At 38.0% G+C, this 21411-nt stretch overlaps 1 protein-coding gene across 1 annotated transcript in view; it reads right to left on the bottom strand.

Annotated features, from left to right (window-relative positions):
• Positions 1 to 21411, bottom strand: part of LOC139721452 (RING finger and SPRY domain-containing protein 1-like) — a 36244-nt gene continuing 14833 nt past the window's right edge. Inside the window, exons 5-14 of the mRNA XM_071632768.1 lie at positions 20207 to 20392; positions 11968 to 12034; positions 10579 to 10710; positions 9296 to 9411; positions 7566 to 7709; positions 6572 to 6683; positions 5884 to 5986; positions 4552 to 4704; positions 2358 to 2462; positions 1 to 163 (exon numbers count right to left, since the gene is read on the bottom strand). Coding sequence (XP_071488869.1) covers positions 1 to 163; positions 2358 to 2462; positions 4552 to 4704; positions 5884 to 5986; positions 6572 to 6683; positions 7566 to 7709; positions 9296 to 9411; positions 10579 to 10710; positions 11968 to 12034; positions 20207 to 20392 — 1281 coding nt within the window. The remainder of the gene's footprint in view (positions 164 to 2357; positions 2463 to 4551; positions 4705 to 5883; positions 5987 to 6571; positions 6684 to 7565; positions 7710 to 9295; positions 9412 to 10578; positions 10711 to 11967; positions 12035 to 20206; positions 20393 to 21411) is intronic.

Here is a 21411-nt window from a genome sequence, read left to right as displayed (position 1 = left end):
TCATGAGCCTTCCAGGTCCACGGTTTGCGCGTTGTTGTTGGGATTGCTGCTGCTGCCGGGCTCCGCCACTACCATGGACTCGTTGTTTCGCAGCCGCTGGACGATGGTGGTTCGGCACAGAGGACACTGTTCCAGCTGTAGGGCACAGTCCGGGCAGAATCCGCTGAGGGGAGGCACAAAAAAAAGGGGGACGAAAATTCTTTTCATTCTACCCTTATTGTGTTTACTTCGACAAATCGCACATCCCTTGCCTTGGCTCTTGTTCGCCAATAACCAGGGATGTCTGAAATCACATGTCTATGAAAAGAAGGTTTCCACTTTTAATCCCACTTAATCTCTATCAAATCTCAATTGAATCAGCGCACAGTTTCTGCACTGATACACCTGAATGGCTTAATACAACTCGCATCATGGAATATTTTTCAGGTAATCAATGGACTGTCAATACTTATAGCTTTGCAAATTGTGGGTACATGCATGGTAACATTAATGGGTAATGGTGCCTATTCAACTGATAAGTCTCTTTCTTGTCAATAAGAAATACACATGCACTGTCTCCAAATCTAAGTGACTTTTAAGTGACTAAGTGACTACTTGCCCAGCATCAATAAGCCAGTTCACAGTTAGTGCATTATGTCCCAAATGACCCTTGCACCACAGACTTTCAACTAACATGGAAAAGTCTTGTGATGAAACATTCATACATGTATGCCACATAGTAATCAATGTAAACAAAATGCATGGAGAGCTTTTGTTAAACATTATTAATGAATCAATTTAACCTGTACGTTTCAACAAGTGTGACACACATCACTTCACATAATAGATAGAGCTTGCCTAAGGATTCTTTCCCTTTTGAAGTCAATGGCAAATTCATAAAACATTCTCAAATGACCATTGTTTTGCACATGCACAAATCACATCCGTGAACTGATTTTAATTACTGTACTGAGGACTGAAAATGTACATAATATTCAGACTGTAAAACACAAAGTGGAGGTGGGAGCAAATTGTGTATCACAGGTGAACAGAAAGAAGAGGCAAAGACAGAGACAGGTGATATATACTGCAAACGCAAAAATGTTTGTGGTACATTCATGTTTGCGCATTTTGTGGTACTTTTGGCTTGCACAAATTCTTTAACCTTAACCAGGCCGGGCTTTTTCGGGTGTTCTGTGGCCCTGGGGTGATTCAACCCCCCCCCCCCCCCCCCCCCCCCCGAAATCTCGGCCGTCGATTGCGCAATCGCCACAAAAATTGGCACATGCATTACCTGTGGCGTAATCTACCAAACTGTACAAAAAGAAATGGAAATTTTCGTCAAAATAATTATGCTAATATATGAATAAAACCATACATTTTGCTCTAAATCAGAAAGTAAAGCTCCTAGAATCCTAATTTTTGGTGATAACATTCTTTGTAGCAATCCTAACAATGTACTCGAAAAAAAAAAATCAGTTATCAAAATCAATTTCTTATGTATTTTATTGTTTTATGAATTTCTTATGTATTCTTTGTTTTTAGACCTTTTTGTTTTATCATTTATTTCGCAAAATTTATGACAAAACCTATTTCAAGCATAATTATGCTAAAATTAATTGATCTCAGCATATGAAAGTGAAAATAATCATATCTTTATGAATAAGAAGAGAAAACTCCATGTGCATAGACTTTATACACAAAATCACGTTTTTGAGCCATTTTTGGTCTGACAGGCATGTATAAAAGGTTGTGCAGGGGTGCAGCGTCATAATGGTAGGTATGCGCGATTTTTGCGAAAATGGTGTCAAAAGATGTGTGAGGCTTGAAAGTAAAAAGTCAGCGAACGGCGCGGTCAAAAAATTTCGTGCGGCGGAGTAGTCGCAAAAAATGTCAAGGGGGGGGGGGTTGATTCAAACCCCCCACCCCCCGGCCTTTTTAGGGTTAACCCACGGAAAATATCTTTATGATTTTCTCTGCACATTTTGAACAGGTTGAATCATGCACTTCGTTAGTGGTGCCTCCCTGGATGTGTGTGTGTGTAAGTTTATGCATGTGCTTATGGCGTACTAGCTAGTTGGTAGTAGTAGTAGTAGTAGTAGTATTCATTTACGAGCATGTGTGTTTGGACGTATACAAGTACTATTAGTTTCTGTGCAGGCCGTACATTAGCATGGATTGGACAGCACATCACATTTTATGCAAGGAGACTTTTTTTTTCTTTTTAAATTGAAGGGAAAAAAATATGAATAAGCAATATTCACTTCCTAGAGCAAAGTCCAGAAAGTGCGAATATGTTTTTGAGCTCCTCAGAAAACATCACCGTTTACAGTGCTGGTAGGTTTCCAAGGAAGTAGAGAAGGGGGATGAAATCTTACCCATGTCCACATGGTCTGAAGATGACACTAGCCTCCTTGTCAAAGCACAGGCTACAGGCAGTGTCGCTGATGCTCATCTGGTGTATCAACTCCATCTTTTTATGTCTGCAAAGTAATTTTAAAAAATGGTCATTACAGTTCACTCCTGCTGTTTCTGCATCTAATTCCCCTCCTCCTCCCACATTTTAGCTACAACTATGCCAGCTTGATTCCTTCCTACTCCCCACCATCTTTTAAAGGGATAGTACAGTATTGGTGGAGATGAGAATTGGGCTTTTAACTTTTTGCGAGATAGCAAGAAAACACTTTTGAAATAGTACAGAGCATACCATTTTAAGAAGAATTCAAAGTTTATTTGATGAAAATCGGGTTTGGAATGACTGACACATCCAAAAACAAAGTAAAACAAAGCAATTGTGATAAAGTGTGGGTCCCACACTTATTGAATCGCTCTGTTTTGGATATCTCAGCCATTTCGAAACCAATTTTCATCAAATAAACGTTGAATTCCTCATGGAATTACATGCTCTTTCATATTTCATAAGAGGTTTCTCATTATCTCACAAAAAAAATGTTAGAAACCCGAAATGAGGTCTCAACCAAAACTATACGATCCCTTTAAAATCATGCCTGAGAAGGTAGCATGGTGAGACTGTCAAAACAGAGATTGGACTATGAGAACTTTAAATTTAGATGATTGGAGCCCAGAACACAGAACGGTCATGAGGACGTCTTGCCTTGAAGTGTTGAATCAAGCTTCCTATGTCGCTCCTTTGACTTTGCACCAAACATCCCCCTCCACCCCCGCCCCACCTTGCCCTATTACAGACTGGACATCGTTCAATACTTTTCATCACTTCCCTCTCTCGCAAGCATTACTCTCTAAGTTTGGGGGGAGAAAGGTCACAGGTCACTCAACTGAAAGTAGCCAAGCATATTTACAATGCAATACAACAGAATACAATTGATGTTTCATATGTCTTACCATTAGGCCTAGAGCACTTACAGAAATGCAGATATAACAAATTTATAAACATAGTCAAGAATGATGAATATGGAAACAATTTTGGGCAAACTTTAATTTATCATTTAGACATCATACAGGAGTTTCATGGTGGATTTGAAATAAATATGTTTTCAGAGCTTTTACAAAGGAGTTTACGGATACGTGATACATACTGTGATACATACTGTCTAATGATTAAAGGGAGACTAGTCAACAACTTTGGATATGTGATACATACTGTCTAATGATCAAAGGGAGACTAGTCAATAACTTTGATGCAACTACTGTAAAGGTCCTGTCACCTGCTAGATTTCAGAATAGCCGAGTAGAATATTTTACACTTGAGTGGAGAGAAGCAGGGTTGATGATTGTCGTGCTAATAGAATCTACAAATGTATCTTCCAGATCTCGGGCTATGGCAAGCCTAACGCAGTAAATCCTGCAAAACTCTGAACCATTACATCTTGACTTGTAAGCAGGGTGAAAGTTTGGAGTCAGGGTCAGTGAAGGTTTGCTCCCTTTCCTCAGTGTCACAGCTTGTGGCCCCTTGCAAGAATTGAGGTTGCTGATTTCTTTCTTTCTTTCATTCATTCATTCATTCATTCATTCATTCATTCATTCATTCATTCATTCATTCATTCATTCATTCATTCATTCATTCATTCATTCATTCATTCATTCATTCATTCATTCATTCATTCATTCATTCATTCATTCATTCATTCATTCATTCATTCATTCATTCATTCATTCATCCATGCATCCATCCATCCATCCATCCATCCATCCATCCATTCATTCATTCATTCATTCATTCATTCATTCATTCATTCATTCATTCATTCATTCATTCATTCATTCATTCATTCATTCATCCATGCATGCATGCATCCATCCATCCATCCATCCATCCATCCATCCATCCATCCATTCATTCATTCATTCATTCATTCATTCATTCATTCATTCATTCATTCATTCATTCATTCATTCATTCATTCAATCGATCAATCAATCAATTAATCAATCAATCGGTTTTTATTGTTACTCATCAAAAAATCCGAAGACTTACGGTGTGAGCTTACATTAAATTTGACATAGAAATAAAATCAAAACATGAAATTCATAACAGCTATCACAAAATTATGGCAGTCTAGCCAACAGGCGATTGGAGCGCACACTACAAACCTTGGCAAAATCTTCTTTTCGTCTGCGGAGAGTCTGGCGTACTCGTTGAAGGTCTTGAAGCGGCAGTCTGGGGGGTAGCGGAAGGGGGTCATACCAAAGTTGAACTCGCACTGTTGGAAGGACATGAAGCTCGCTGCAGCAAAGAACCCCGTCCTGGCAGATGGACATGGACATGGGAAAGAAGAAAACAAACATAATCACAGCACCACTGACTGCCATCACTGTAGATCTGCAATGATTTAATGTATACGCCATATATATATTTAGGAACTCTATTTTTTTTCTTTTTTTTTAATTCGGACTTCCTGACAATATTGCGAGTGGTTAAATTTTATGACCTTGGAGTACAATACTGACTGGAGAAATGTATGCGTACACGTCTAATTCTTGTCAGGATGAGAAGTATTTTTTGTGCGAATTTTCAAAATCGCGAATAGCACCAGACTTGTGAAATTCGCAAAAATAAAAACCTCGCCAAATGTATTTTAAATATAAAGTAGTAAGCTTGACTGATGTCATCATTGTGCAATAGCACAATGGAAGCTTTTTATGAATAGGCAATAAAAGTAAAAATAATAATAATTCCCTAATTAAGGCACTGTTATTGGTCATTACTATGTACACACGCACAGTACGTAGGATCTTGCTAGCCTTTCTGGTCTGCATTTCACCATCAGGTTTACAGTGCAAGCTTGGCCGGGAGGCCCCATTGGAAGTTCAGCTTCATATGAAAACCTCAAATCATTCTAGCAGCAATTGATATTTCAATTTGTGTAGAGACAGGCCTGATTTTCATATATGTGAACATTGATACAGCACACATCACACTTGATCCTCTTTCCATAACAAACTATATTGTGAATGCAACTTGTAGTTCATGTGCAGCTCACAAACTTTCACAGAGACAAGGTAGAAGAAGGTAAAAGACATGAAAAATATCACAGTACAGACCTGGATGTCTCATTTTGATGTTCATTTGCTTAATATTGATTTCCCTATGATAAAATTTGACAGGCATACCTGACAGTTATTATATGGTCAATATTTGGCTGCTAAAGTTTCGTTGAGCCTTAGACCACATAATTATGATGATAGTTGGACTCCAATCTTTTTTTCTCTCTATGAAATATTGTGTGGATCTGAAGATATGATTTTTACACCTATTTGCAGGTAATAATTCAAGATAAATCAGACTTGGTCCCTGTTACTGAGAAAGTTTGTTGTTTTGAATTTACTTTCAAAAACACATATTGCTGAACAGCTGCCGCTTAGCAGGGGCCATGATGGTAACAGATAATTAAATCCTTATAAAAGTTTCCTCCAGAAACTCACTGTGCTGATCTGAAGACCTCATTCTCGGGGGGAAGCGGGTGGCCGTTGAGAGAAAACACCATTCGCTTCTGATCCAGATCTAGAAGGAAACCCACCACGTCACCTACAACATGCGATGGAAAAACAAGATCGGCAGTAAGAAAAGCAGCTGTGAATATCTGGACATGATAGTCGCAGTAAGATTTAGGTAATGAGTTGGGACTCTTGTGCCAGTATTCATTTATATATGGGCTTCGCCTACAAATCATGACATTAGCTGTAAAACACAGCAAAGACTTGGCCACTGTCCATCAACTCCACCAATAGCCTGTTTTTTCTCTAGATGTCCTTGGGCAATTCATTACATACATCATACACGAAAATAAGACTTACAAATAACAATCAATATTTTCAACGGTCAAATAAACTTTTCTTCAAAGAAACAACTGTATCTACATCTATGCATGTACGTTTGTATTTCTTTTGTTGTATAAAATGAATTGAATCAATTATATGAAATGAGATGGAATGAAATAAAATAAAACAAAAATTGGTGCTGAACATACATAACTGTAAAAACTTAACATTACACTGACATACATACAATGCATTAACTTTAATTGACCTGAATTATGAGAAGTTGAACTGCTTACAATCTAACTAAACTGAACTGAATTGAATGAATGTTAATTGAAATGATATAAGCTACCTGCTTTCCACGGGGGATGTCTATGAGGTCTGCTCTTTGCATTGTACCAGTAGAGTTGTCTGCAGCCGTCGTAGGAAAAGGAGAACTCGTCGTCCCCGATGCCAAAACCCTCCTGTTGGCATGACAACAATATGGGGTTACAATTTTACATAATCTTTGCAAATGATTATACTACATCATATACATGAGGGGTTTACCTGAATAGAGGAATGGAATCAAAATGAAAATTGTTTTGAAATATCATTGGCTTGTTTGTGAATGACTCTAAGATCTACAATTAGAGCCATGATCATGATATTATTCATACAGTTTCTTGTTTCATCTTAAATTCTTTTTCTCTCCCTTCATGAGATTCTGCATTCATAATGCTGAAAGTGTTGATAACTTCAAATCATTGCTGAAAACTTATCTATTTACTCAATCCTAATTTTGTTGTTGTTGTTGTTGTATCATATGTACATAATGCTGTATCTTATTTCAACATTTTTTCCCCGGATTAATGCGCTTAGAAATATCAGTGCTATATCAGTGTTATTCATTATCATTATCATTATGAGATACCTGATGGAAGAAAAAAAGAATAACAAGTTTTGGCAACACGTGGAGCTGCAGATTTTTCATTTATTCTTGCTCTTTTACAACTTAGAAAGTATAATGTTTCATTTCAATCTATTACATCTGAGTATTTGAAGTACTCTTCACTTCTCTATGCCTTTAGACTTCTTTTCACATATAAACTTCCTTTCTCTATTTCTGCCGTAAGATCACTTTGTACATCATTTTATCATTTTCTCAGATAACTTAATGGGATTTATCTATACAAAGAGCCATACTCTCATTCTTTTGAATTCTTTTGATTATAAAAGGATAATTGTCACAGTGTATATCTATCTCCCCAGCAAGATGAACGACTAAATGCTCTGAAAGTTATCACATTCCAAAGGTTTATACATCGTGCTGTTATTTGACGTTAAACTGCCATGCATGAACTTACATGATTGAGGAATTTGCTGTTCTTTGTCGCCCATCCAATCTGCATGACGCCGTTGGTGATGACCCTCACTTCATAGAACCAAACACCATTGTCCACACAGAAAGTACATCGGACACTCTCAAACGATGAGGCATCGCTTCTTGCCTGGGATGACCACAGAGCAAAAGAGAAACTTAGCCTTACCAAGACTCATTTCATTTATGAATTAATTTCAAGAAAATCCATTCCATTCTTGATTTGTATTTCATATACAGGCAACTCTCGTAATAACAAAGTCCTTAGGACCAGCAGTTTTGTTTCGTTATATCAAAATTTTTGTTATAATTGAAAAAAATGAAGTATATAATGATAGATAAATAATAATTTTGGTTATTTTGTTGTAATGAAATCTCATTATAACCATGTTTGCCGTAACAGGACTGTGGATTGTTAACTCCTATGGAGGCAACATCACAAAAGTATGACCAGTTTGGAAGGGGGGGGGGGGGGTGCAAATGTTACGTAGAGGATACACACTCTGGGTCACTGTCAAGGGATCAATCATTATGGGAAGAGTATTATGCACACCCCACTGTGAAGGAGCTCTGTGATCTTGTCTACAAGAGGAAAAGAAATTTCTTGAAGCATCCTGATTTCTTGTTATATTCTTCTTGGGATAGTTCCTATTACAGTTTGTAGCTGCGCAACTAGTAATGACTGGCTATTACATATTTTTTTTTTTTCAATTATCATATGACACTCTGTAATACTTTAAACACGCAATGATCACCTCTTTGACTGCTACCTCTACCTATTAATGGCCCATTATTTGACCCCACCCCAAAAGGAAGTGCATGCATGTGAAGCTCAGCAGTAGCAGCAGCAGCACCAGACTGTACTATGCATCATCAGTCCACAAATGAAAATAAGTGAACACGGGATGAGTTTAAGGATTGCAATGCTCTGTCCAAGATTCTTATAACATTTCTATTAGAAAGAAATTTACAAAATTCATAATCATTATTGAAGGTATGTTAAACATGTCTATAACAAGGATGAATTGGCATTAAAATTGTTATCACAAAGAGCTAAAATTTGGCCACTATGATAGCAGTGTGTTACTGTACATCTTAAGAACTCGAGATGGCGCTACACAATGCAGTAACCCAGGGTATAGATGGTTTCCTGGGTTGACGCTTACTGAACCAATCACAAAAACCCCCTTCAATCTTCTGTATTTTCCACATTTCCTTCATCCTATTTCCTATCATTACCACATCCTTGTTGCACATTGCCTGTTTGTCAGTCTTTACACTCATGAACATTGTCCCTACATTTACATATTGTATCTACCGGTACAGTTTTCTTCTTCCTTTAAAACTCCTGCTTGTGATCTTCGCTGTCATTCTCCACACATACACAACTGTACATGGCTGCACTGCTGACCTCTCTAATGGCTCTTTTATCTTCGCCATGCAGTTCTCAAAGCCATCAACATTCGGCCCATAAAACCATCACAATTGTTTCTCTTTTCTTGTGCAGTGTTCTTAAGACATGAAGGACATTAAGTCCACCCAAAGTCCATCCATAAATCAGTCTCTTCTGCTCGCAGGAATTGGTGGGGAGGGGGGGGGGGGGGAGATGAATATCGCATCAAATTTGACCCTTGTTCCTCCAGCACTGACACACCGGTCTAACCAGATAGATCAATGCATTGACTGCAGTGGTTACCTACAGTCTGCTAGTCTCACCTCCATGCCGTTGGGCGATATTTTTAGGTACTCGCTGACGTCGTTGTCGTTGAGCATGGCATTGCAGCCATCCAAGTTGATGGCCTCATAGGTCAAAGGTCTCCCGGGCAGAAAGACTATGCAGAAATAGATGAAAACACAAAAACAAAGAATGAAATAATAATATATGAAACATATGCAATTGCCAAAGAAGTCACGTGGGAAATTCAGAAACGGTAAAGACATTCACATCCAGATATGGGGTCTCATCTGTGATGTGATAAATGCAGCGGTCGTGAGCTAAACTGTTGTGGTTTTTCCTTGATAGGGATGACTGCCGGAAAAATCTTTTCTGAATAGCACAGAAAGTCAACCAGATTTTTGTTTTGAAAGCTTCCGCTCTTTTGCTTTTCTTAACCAGTTATAGGTTGAATTCCCCACTGCCTCAAAAATAGAAGACAAAACCCTGTTCTTAGCCTTAGAAAGTACTGAATATGTCATATATCTTGTGAGGTTCTTATTTCTGCAAATTTCACAAGTTGGTGCTATTCATGAATTTAAAGGGTGTGTACAGTTCTGGTTGAGGTGAAGATTTAGCTTTTAACATTTTGTGAGATATTCAGAAATCACTCTACGACATGTCAAAGAGCATGCAATTCTAAGGGGTATCAAAAGTTTATTTGATAAAAATCGGTTTTGAAATGGCTGAGATATCCAAAAACAAGGTGAAACAAAGAGATCCTAATAAAAGGTGTGGCCTGTCGCCTTTTATTATTATCACTTTTTTGGATATCGCAGCCATTTGAAAACCAATTTTCATCAAATAAACGTTGAATCCTTCTTAGAAGTACATGTTCTTTCATGTTTTATGAGAGGTTTCTCATTATCTCACTTAGGAATGTTCAAAACAAGAATCCCGACCTCAACCAGTACTGTATAGTCCCTTTTACTTGTGAAATCATTCTCTCTTGATAATGAATGCGATGTGCAGGCCTACATTTCTCTGTTCATTACTGTAATCCATGGTCATAAATTCAAACACTTGCAAAATTGTTGGAAGGTCCCAATACATGAAAAATTAGACTTGCTAAATATATGGTGTATACAGTAAATGGTAACTATTGTATCCGCAGACCAACCACCTTGAGATGACTATTAATTGGTGGGATGAAATATTTTGGCATCTGGGAGGGCATTCAAAAGCGGCTGTAACCTGCATCACTTACACATACAGTGTAGTACACACAGACAGACAGACACACACACACAGACTGGACAGTCCCTGACTATCTGGGTTTACTTACAGAGATTGTCGAGGCACCAGCGTGCACAGAATCCCACCTGCCTGAGATCAAGGTCTTTACCATCCGCCCACTGCACCAGGGGCACCAACTTCTCAGCGATGCCAGCTTTCTTTATCGTCAGCTTGTTCTCACCTGCGGGACAGGGAGAGGGAGACGGAATGTTTCAGATATTGCTTATTTGAGATCATATTGTCAAATGCATAATCTCTGTGGTTCACATGAAATCATGCACTGGAGAATTCCACCCATTCACAACAAATGTAAAGACTTGGTGACTGAGCATTCATACATGCTACACCAATTCTCTAGAATAATCTCCCACATGAGATAAGGGCCCCTAGGTTACTTTAACACTAAAATTAGTGGTAACTTTATCAGCAATCAATGGTAACCATTCATGCTTTCTTGGCTGTGATTGGCTATGAAATAGTGTTGCTATGGTAGCAGAGACTCCAACCCTAAGCACCTTCTGATCTGGAGATTCTCTCGCCTGAAACCCCTAGAAAAAGGGAGACTCCAACTTGATGTGCGCGAAGCGCATATCACGAGCGCAAAGTTCCTTGCGGCCGAGGTCCAGGGCCTGCTTGGGCCCTAGAAGCTCTAATAATTAGGGTTCTTGATGCTCTCTCGTGCTATCTAAGGCTTATTTTTCAACAAGCGAAGACTAAAAGTAAGAAATCATTTCAAACGGGAGACACAAAGCCAGGGCGGGAGAAATTAATTCTCAAGCGGGAGAACAGGAGATTTTGTAAAAATGGGCTTTCGGCGGGAGATCTCCCGTCGAAAACGGGAGAGTTGGAGTCTCTGTGGTAGTTATCACTGATTGCAGATTTAAGATTGATTGTAACGTTACCATAGTTTTATGCAACAGGGCTCTGTCTAAGAACATACACAACCAGTTAAAGTTTTTAAGACACTACAGAATAATGCCTTTTCTTTAAAGACAAGTTGTCATGTAACATCTTTCATGCTGACAATACTTGATGCAATGCACAGTTGAACATACCCATAGCTTTGTGTAATAAACTTATTTACTGATAATTTTCATTATTTGTGTTACGGTATTATTAATATTATTTTCTCTGAAAAGGGGATCATTATCATCACCATCAATACAAACTAGCTCATTGCCTAGCTTGTTTTCATGTGAAAGGGGATGAATGCGGAGTGATGTAGGCATAACTGATTATCGACAAACATGGAACAGCAGTAAGAGATGAAAAACAGCATGGAAGAGAAGAGGGCTGGTGCAATGTGACACTATGAACAAAATCCTGAAAGAACAAATATATACAAATATAAAAAAAGAAAAAAAAAAGACCCATCACACAAACAAACAAAATTATCAGACAATTCAGCAGAGGTGGGCCTGGTGGCCCAAAGACTTACTTGTTTGGGAGAATTTTTCCAGGGCTATGAGCACATACAATGTGATTTGAGGATGAACTTCACTTGTCTGCAAAAGAAAATAAAACATACAAAAATTTGATTAAAAGCATGTCTGAAGTTGATTAGCAAATCCACGATAAGTCCGACCAGTATATCCTTTGTAATGGTTATAAAATTCCTCAAGCTGTATTCTGTTCACCATTCTGTTCACCCCTTTGTCCCCCCCCCCCCCCCCCCCCCCAATGGTCGCTGAGGGGCTTTAATGTCAGCTGTACAGCCACTGTCCACAGGTTTAGCTGGTAGCTTGTGCATTAAATGGGGAATGGAACCCAAATATGATATATACACAAAGATTGAATGAATACAGCAATATCTAATTGTAGAACACATTAGCAAAGTTTGAAGAATATCAGACAATAAGCTTTCGTGCAGTCATCACTGGATGAGAAAACTACTGCAGTTTGTGATGTCACATGTATACAACCATATACAGAAATAATAAAAAGAATTCTGCAAAATTTCATTTTTTTTTTAAAAGTACACATTACCCTGACTTGTCACTGACATGCTGAAGGTAATATCATTTCTCCTCTTTTAAAAAGAGGTAAGTCCAGTGCTCTTTCATCATTTGAGAAAAAGTAAAAATATCTTAAATTTTCTATAAATATTTATTTTCTATATACCATTGTCCATACATGATGTCACAAAATGTTCTAGTTTTTCTTATTCAACAACGGCTGCACCAAAACGTTAACAATTCATAACTTCTCAATGGATTGTCCCATGGACCTAGGTCCATGATTGTCCCAATTTCCTTATACTCTGCTGTTTTCTACTAACATTGGTGCATTCCCTTAATTCAAATGATATTTGGGATTCACTCTCCTTAAAACACTGTGATACTTAATGGGGTAATATCATTAATGTTCAGTGTGAAGAGGTCCTGAGAGCCTGTTTTAGCCACTAAAATACCTACAGACTCTCTCATGTTACATTCCACTCTCTTTCTCTCTCTTTCTCTGTCACATGAGTATAATATACTGCACAAAAGTTCATAATACTGTAAAAGTGGATATTTTCGTGTGAAAAATCTATCACGCTCGGTTGGGTAAGATGAAATCTGCATATTTTCAATTCTGTGAAATCAAGGCATTATCCACTGGAGTGTATGGCAAGTAACAATATTTGTGTACTTTTATTTTTGTGCTAGTTGCGCTAAATGCGCGAAAATTTCCACAACATGAAAATTTCCACTTTTACAGTATACACTCTCAACATTTTTCTCCTGATCTTTCTCTCTTCATATGATCCACATCATCACTGCTAATCATTGTGCCATTGGCTTCAAGCAACACCATGTAGTGCATCCTATGGCATGCATTCACATGCATTACCACTTTGAAAAGGGGGAGCTTCCTTTAAAAAGTCTTTTAATAGGTAAAACAAAAGCAAAAAATGAAACCCCCATGAATATGTGCCAATCAGTGGAGTTAACTTCTGTGCAGCATACCCAGTAGTACCAGTGAATGCCCACATCTTACAATACTCTGTATTTTTGCAAAATTTCCACCATGGCTTGAAACCGCTCATGTAATGTAATAATCTCTAATAAAACAAGCTCTTTCTGCAAATTAATAAAGGTTGATTAATTGCATTTGATGATCAGGATGTCTGGAAACTAAACACTAATAAATTTGTTTTCAACTGGAGCCGAATTTCATGCGTCACTCAAAGAATTGATCATACAACATGGCATAAATGTATGCCACATGCATTATATGTACAAATATCACAGTAGACTGAAAAATGAAGACAGAACTTATCTAAATTTGACATCACTTTAAACAATTAAGTCCTGGGGTATTTTTGTTCCAGATATTATCTCTATGTCCTCATTAACATGACAGCTCTGAATTTCACAACATATCTTAATATATTACAGACAGAGTTTGTAATAAACTGGCCGAATTCATTAAATTTGTGCAAAAAAAAACACCAAACAAACAATAAAACTATGCCAAGCTGAGGCAGACATATCGTACATTTATTCTAATTAAATGTGTTGTCAATCTAAGCACCAGAGTAAATCTATCGATTTAGAGACTTCTGATAACTCTGCAACTGAAATACATACAGATACACGATCACAAAAGAGCTCAAATAAAAGGAAAGCTTTAATTTCTGCCTCATTAAGTACTAATCGATGAATGATAATACTCGCAAAACATCACAGAGCACCAAACAAGAGAAGTGTGGTTTCTTGGACTGAAGGGTCATAATGGGCATAACTGGTTTCATCTCATTGTTGACTGGTTGATAAGTAGGTTAATCAAACTTGAGGATTTAGTCATTTCATTCATTTCATCTTGGTTTTGGTTTTTATTTCACTCTTTTATATCTAGCTCTTGTTTAAAAGGGTACTGCTGGCATGTGACTTGCTTCCTTTTGCTTGCATTCTGTCACACTCGAATTTTCAAGTCATGCTAAGACCTTTCAAGCAGAATATGTGGGCAAAAATCTGTGTGGATATCTGAAAGAAAATTCATTCCGATGACATCATTAACTGTACAAGGAATTTGTTTGTTTGGGTTTTTTTGTACTATATGTGACATTTTCACTTTCATCTCAGATTTGCTGATTCCTGGCAATGCTACCTTACACACAAAAAAGTCATTAACAGCCTGTCTCCTTTTTACAGCATGTTACATGCTCATCCTAGTCATTTTAAAGATGTACACTCCAACTCTCTTAACATCCACACATCCACATCTTATTATGGACTGAAAACCCACACATATTTTCAACATGTCTCTAGTAATCACATTGTGCGTATGCATGGCAGTATTAATTGAGTGATGGCGGGCACCCTTCCATTTTCGCTGCACACATAGTATGTGGCCGTGATACATTACTACGTAATCATACGAATGAGGACTCATCCTCTTGCTTTCACTTCAGCGCTCTCCTAAGAAGGATGTGGTAGCTTTTTGCTGAATTCTGTGTCAGTAGTGGTCATAAATTTGTTGTCTGTCCTTTCAACGCAGAGAGTCCTTGTGCATGGTACATTGTAAATTATTTGTTTCATTTTCCTTCATTTCTTAATGCAAAATTCTTTGTTGTTTCTTAGCAACATTCTGCCATGATTCAAATACCAAATTTCAGTGTTATTCCTCCTTGAACCAAACAAAAACATTGAACAGACAAAAAAATAAACATATACAAATGAACAAATGCAAAACAAAATTGAAAATGCACAGAAGGCCACTGCATTGTATCCGAGAATAGAAGCTTGATAGATATGCTAAACAGAAAATATACATTCATGGCCGAACTATGATCCTTAGAATTTCATAGAAAGAGTATCAATTCAACAATCTATGCATTGATGACACTGCTAAGTTAGCTTGTAGTCTCTATTTGCAAAACAACATACAAATTATGAACATTATTATTTACTTTATTCATTGAATCACGTTAATAGTAAAACTATTTCAAATTTTGACTTTTAATAATTTTGTGTAAGAAACAGGTGTGCAGTAGATTGACAACATTTGAAATAAAAATTGTCATGTTGATATTTTACTACCACTGCCCTGGTAAAGTTTAGCAAATTTCAGCTTATGGGTTTCTCAGCATTAAAAAAGAAGTGCTCGATGAGAAAATTCAAGTGAAATATAAATGAAACAATAATTTGAAGGGCTAGTAGACTGAGACAGTTAGAGGAAACTACAAAAATATTAACCAAAAAAAAAAAAAAAAAAGGGGCATGGAAAGAAACACATCAGAAAAAACATACTACAGTATTCATCGCATAATCGGGACAGGTTGGGAGTAGCAAACACGGCCCCTTTAAGCGAGGTGCCCGATTTCGCGATGAATACTCACCATACACTAACGGCATACGACATGTACATGTAGTGCACACACACACACACACACACACACACACACACACACACACACACACACACATGCATACTGACGTACTGTACATGTACATGAATACACAACACGCTACCCCTCGGCGCGACCCTCCAGCTCTCCCTGCATTCTCGCAATGATGTAGAGTAATCGCAACCGTGTTCGATTCTTCTTCTGTCAATCACGCGTGTACACGTAATCAATGTCAGCTCATAGTCTAGATTCATAAAACGTTACGTATTCGCACATACATTGAGCCCTTCTCATCTTTCACGCTCTCCCTCCCACTCTCTGCACATGCATTGAACCCTTCTCATCTTTCACGCTCTCCCTCCCACTCTCTCCCCCATTTCACTGAATACGTTACTGTTCATAGCCCTCATTTCAATCACGTAACTTTTGCCCAGTCACAACTGAGGAAGATTGTGACGTACACACAGATCACAGTGTACAGCTGTATTGAAAGTTGAAACCAAAGACAGTAGATAACAAGATACGAAGGCGCGCGATAACAATGGACTTTGCCCTCAGAGTGTATGACTGAGATTAAACAACGCACACAGCCTGGGCTGTATGAGCGAGGCATGTTTTTTATTGGATGTGAATCGAGTAGGAATTGCAAGCGAGTGCGAGCACATGGCTTTGCTTATGTAGGGGAGAAGAATGTTCGCGAAGGCATGTGCTTTGCAATGGCATGGATACTTATACACGGCGCTTTCGTGGCTATGCATGTACGTGTACTGGATGGACGGAGGTCAAAACACACCAATCCGAAGCTTGCTTTGTAAGTTTGTTGTAAACGACAACTGATACCGAATCTTTGAAATATTGTTGTGGTATTTTGGTAGATTTTTTGTGTAAAATATTAACAAAATCAAAGATCGCTTGAAGAAAAACTGTCCCGTTAATCAGAGGTCCCCGCCCGATTATCCAGTGAAAATAACGTGCGTTCGAAATGTTTCTGGGAAGCGTATATCATTTAAGCGAGGATCCCGATTATGCGATGAATACTGTACTAGTAACACACCAAAAATCACCAACATGGCAAACACTCACTCCATTAACTTTATAAATATCAAAGTTATTTTGTGATATTCCTGACTTAACTGAAAGAAAAGCTATTAATATGAAATTTGGGACGGCCAAATTTCTTTCTTTCTTTGAGATTATGTATACTGTGGGCACGGCAAAGATCAGCAAAAAAACAAAATAACAAACAAAAAAACTGTTTAACTAAAACCCCAACAAAAAATTAGGCCAAAAATGTGGCATTATCTGTATTTTTCACTTAAGAGAAAGGAAAGCAGTGAGCCCTAATGGCAATCTGAAAAAGAAAAAGAATTCAATAACTTTTCACCAAAGTCTAGTGAACCATAAACATTCTAACCCCAGCTCCCTGCCAACAGGAAACGGATAGCTTGATTGTCCAGTCACACGTGGCCCTAATTGCGACACCTATTACGTTTCTATTTATAGCTGGCTGTGTAACCAGCCCTGCGAGCAGCGTAGATGTATTTGATTGGAAGATACTGAAAGAGGAACCCCTATCGTCTCCATCTTCCTTTAAAGGTACTTGTAGCAGTATTGTTTTACAAGTTCTCCTCTTCTTCCTCTTTACACATAGACCTGTTCAGTTTGGGCACTGTATTTTGTGGTAATGTCTAATATAGACATGGGGAGGGGGGAGGGGGGGTGTAGTATGTTTAACAATAGTTAATCTACTAGGAATGCACCTGACTTGTTGCATAACCCAGTGCATCATCATCTTTTCTTCTTATTTTGGAAGCCCCCAATTATTGCCAACATTTATAAGTTACAGTGTTTTAAAACTGAATATGTCGGTAAAGTTTTTTTTTTGTGGATGACAGTGGGTATTGAAATCTAGAACATGTACCAAATTCTGGATGATACTGCTCCCTTGCCTAACAAAAATAATTGACAAACAATGTTGAAAATAATATTTTTTCGGAACATGCTCCTTTACTTTCTTGAAATATGTTCACTTTAACATCGAATGCATGCCATAGTGCATATTACATTGTATTTGTGGATTCAGTCATTGTGGGCAAAGCATCTAGTTTCATTTTTTTTTTTTTTTTTATAATCGTTGCATCATTTTCTTTGAAGCCAGTGGAAAGGATGTACATACATAATATATGTGGTGAAAAATGGCTCCTGGTATTCCATGGTCTGAACACTTAATTGCACTGTGGTACGATACTAATCTATGACTATATCACGCTATAATAAAACCCCATTACAGCCAGGCTGGAGTGATTACAGACTAGTGGTTAAAATAGCTTTCCTATGATGAATCACATGCCAGTCTTTCATTTTGTCAATCCTCTATCTATCTACCATCATTCAGCAACTTTTAAAAGGGAATATTCTATTTTAACAAGCCTCTAGCTTTTACTGAATTGTACCTGATGTGCTTTGTAAGCACTTGATAATGTATTTCCAAATGATTATTAATCAAAAAATCAATCTAGCTTTTCTATAGTAAGTTCCACAAGTTTTTCATTCTATCCACCTTATCTCTTTCTATCCAGTTATTCATTTATCCATCTGTCTACCAATTTCTCTATCATCTATCTATCCATCTTTAGCTTTTCTATATTGTGTCACACACCAGTCCTTCATTCTGTCCATCTCTATTCAGCTACAATATGTATAAGGTATCCATCTATCTTCCTTTTTACCTCGTCTCAAATCCCTTTATCATCCTTGTACAGTTTCTGATGTCTCAAAAGCCAGAATGTCACTTTAAAGAATTCCAGGAATTCATTCATGTACATGTAAGTAGACTTTCATCACGGGACAACTCTAGACAGTAATTTTGCAGGGATGCGTTGCAGGTACAACAGTTCCTGTCTGCTGGGTTCGGTACAATGTGCACTAACAAGTAAGGTCATCATTGTTTTAACAAGGCATGAATAAGCATAAAGCACAGGTTTAACAGAACGATGAAAATGCAATATAACTGCAAAAGGCATGTTAGTTTTACCTCTAAAAACAGAACAAACAAAAAATGCAGTTTAAAAAAAGACATTTTGCATCAGATGTCCATGAAAAATAGGATTTTTTAAAAAGATTCATCTGTCTTAAGGAGGAAAGTCCAGTAGATTTATTACAAAAGTGTAGCCAGTATATTCAATATCCTCAATATCCATCTAACATTCATGGAAACTACTGTATGTATGTGCATGTGGGACTAATCAACAGTTAGCATACAATTGTTTTATTGCTTGGCAGCACATTATAGAACATAGTCAACAGCCCCACCCACCCAGTCCAGTCCAGCCCAGCCCATTTAAGAAGTATGCTGCTATTCACATTCAATCCTTCTTACAAGTTTATTCAACAATCTTTGCTCTTTTACAATGATGTAAAAACTTGTCTTTGGTGACTGCATGCAGATGCATAGACGTAATCACATAGTCTGAGCTTGTTATATTAGTAATATTCAAGTGAATTAGGTGATGTAAACATATAGGCCAATGTGTTGCTCTTTGTGTAGAGTATGGACCTCAATTTCTGACCCCTCAATTAAGGCACTTACATGTAATTAAGCTTGCCAAAGGTCATAATTCCAGGCCATTCTGATTAATGGTAATAGTAATACCAACTGTGTACGTAGATGAGCCTACGTTTGGCACGATCACATGATTCTATGTCAAAGAACTTCAGACATATCATTCTTATCTTTTACATTAAAGAGTACTTACTAATTTTGAGTAAGTGAGAATTTAGTCAGGGGGAAAGAAAAGTAACATAAGAATGTCATATCTACAACTGTAGTATAGCTGCTGAGGAGAAAATAAATGTGTATGCAGAAACCAATTCCTGTTCAATACATTTACACTAAAGGGATTCAACAACATGTAATAGTGCAACTGTGCCATTCACACAGACAGGGTACAATATCAAAGCAAGGAAAGAAAGAAGTACCAACCCCACAACAATAACAGCATAATCTCAACAACAACAACAACAACAACAACAACAACAACAACAACAACAACAACAACAACAACAACAACAACAACAGCAGCAGCCTCAGCACCAGCAGCAACAACAACAACAACAGACCTGCAGTTGACCTACGGAAACCTATTGCAGTGGCGGATCGGGGGGGGGGGGGGGGCACCAGGTGCGCGCCCCTCTTCATTTTTTTGTTGAAACAAAAGAAATACAAAGAAGAAAATGGGGGAGCATGTGCAACCTGCTTTGATTTTGTAAAGACGCCTCCCCTTTACGGAATTCCTGGATCCGCCGCCCCTGTATTACAGTTTCAGAGGTTGCAACAGGGACTCACCAAGATATTGAACAAGTAGTCAATGATTTCCGGCACCAGGAGGGAGACACTCTTGGGACCGGCCAGCTTCTCAGCGATGCAGCCAAGCACGGCGGCTATGTTTCGATGCCTCGGTGGCCGCAGCCTCGCCTCCTGAGCAAGCTGGCCAGATATACTGAGGGCGCTATACAATCGCTGGACAGTTTCCTGTATAATAAGAAGAAGAAAAAGAAGAAAAGATGACATAGAGTTTGGTAACTATGGAGATGTGCACACCAGAATGGCAAGGTCGGGGGGGGGGGGGGGGGGGTAGAAAACTTACATGTATGTAGGAATAGCAGTAGAAGAAAGTCAAAAGGATAGATTGAGTAGTGGTCCCACTTGATTTAAAACTTGTAAGTGATAACAGCAGCTGTAGTGTCAGTAAACTCAGTATCAGTACAAACAGTTCTGCATTTTTAATACTCAACATTTGTCAGAAAGGGGGGGGGGGGAGGTGGAAGAAAGAGAAGGAAAAGATCAATAGTGTATTCCCATGACCTGTGAGAAGGACTGGAGATTAGAATCATTATTGTGAGAGTCTCCCTCCTTGTCATAATGCACATTCAATTCTGTCTGGCTCCAAAACGACTTTCCACAGGGCATGCACAAATAAGAGTGGAAAAGGCATTAATAACTTATGTGTTGCAGAAAAATATCTCAAGAAGAAAGGGGACTGTTTACATGTTACGATAAACAACTACAAACTTCTTACTGGTAAAAAGAATTCCTGTATACAGAGTGATCTAAAGAGATCAGATACTTTCCAAACACATATTAGTGAGTTACTTTGAGAGATGAAGTAAATTCAGAGCACTATGGATACAGAGAAAATTTTAGGCACATATGACAAGCATCATTGGCAGTTATAATGGGTTTTTTGGTTCTTCACAAAATTCGGGATTCAGGTGCTATTCACGAATTAAACAACACACAAAATGTTTAAAGTAGTAACCCTGACTCCAATGTGAATGTGATGCACATGCGTACATGTGCTGGTATGCAGTACACAGTATACGAATGAAGTTGCATGATGATACAGTTTAGTAGGCCTAAGTCTTGGCACGCCTACAGTGTGAATGAATGAGCGCACTTCTTCCTAAATGTGAGAGAATGATACTGAAAAATTGTCCATTGCCGGGTTCTACGATCATAGATTTAACTACATGTGAAATTATTGGAAAGTC

This window comes from Diadema antillarum, unplaced genomic scaffold (genome assembly GCF_040938485.1).
Source record: "Diadema antillarum isolate AM-2024a unplaced genomic scaffold, OU_Dant_1.0 scf00000143, whole genome shotgun sequence".
Lineage (NCBI taxonomy): Eukaryota > Metazoa > Echinodermata > Echinoidea > Diadematoida > Diadematidae > Diadema > Diadema antillarum.
Note: the sequence above shows the minus strand (reverse complement) of the source record. Positions and strands in the feature narration are given on the sequence as shown.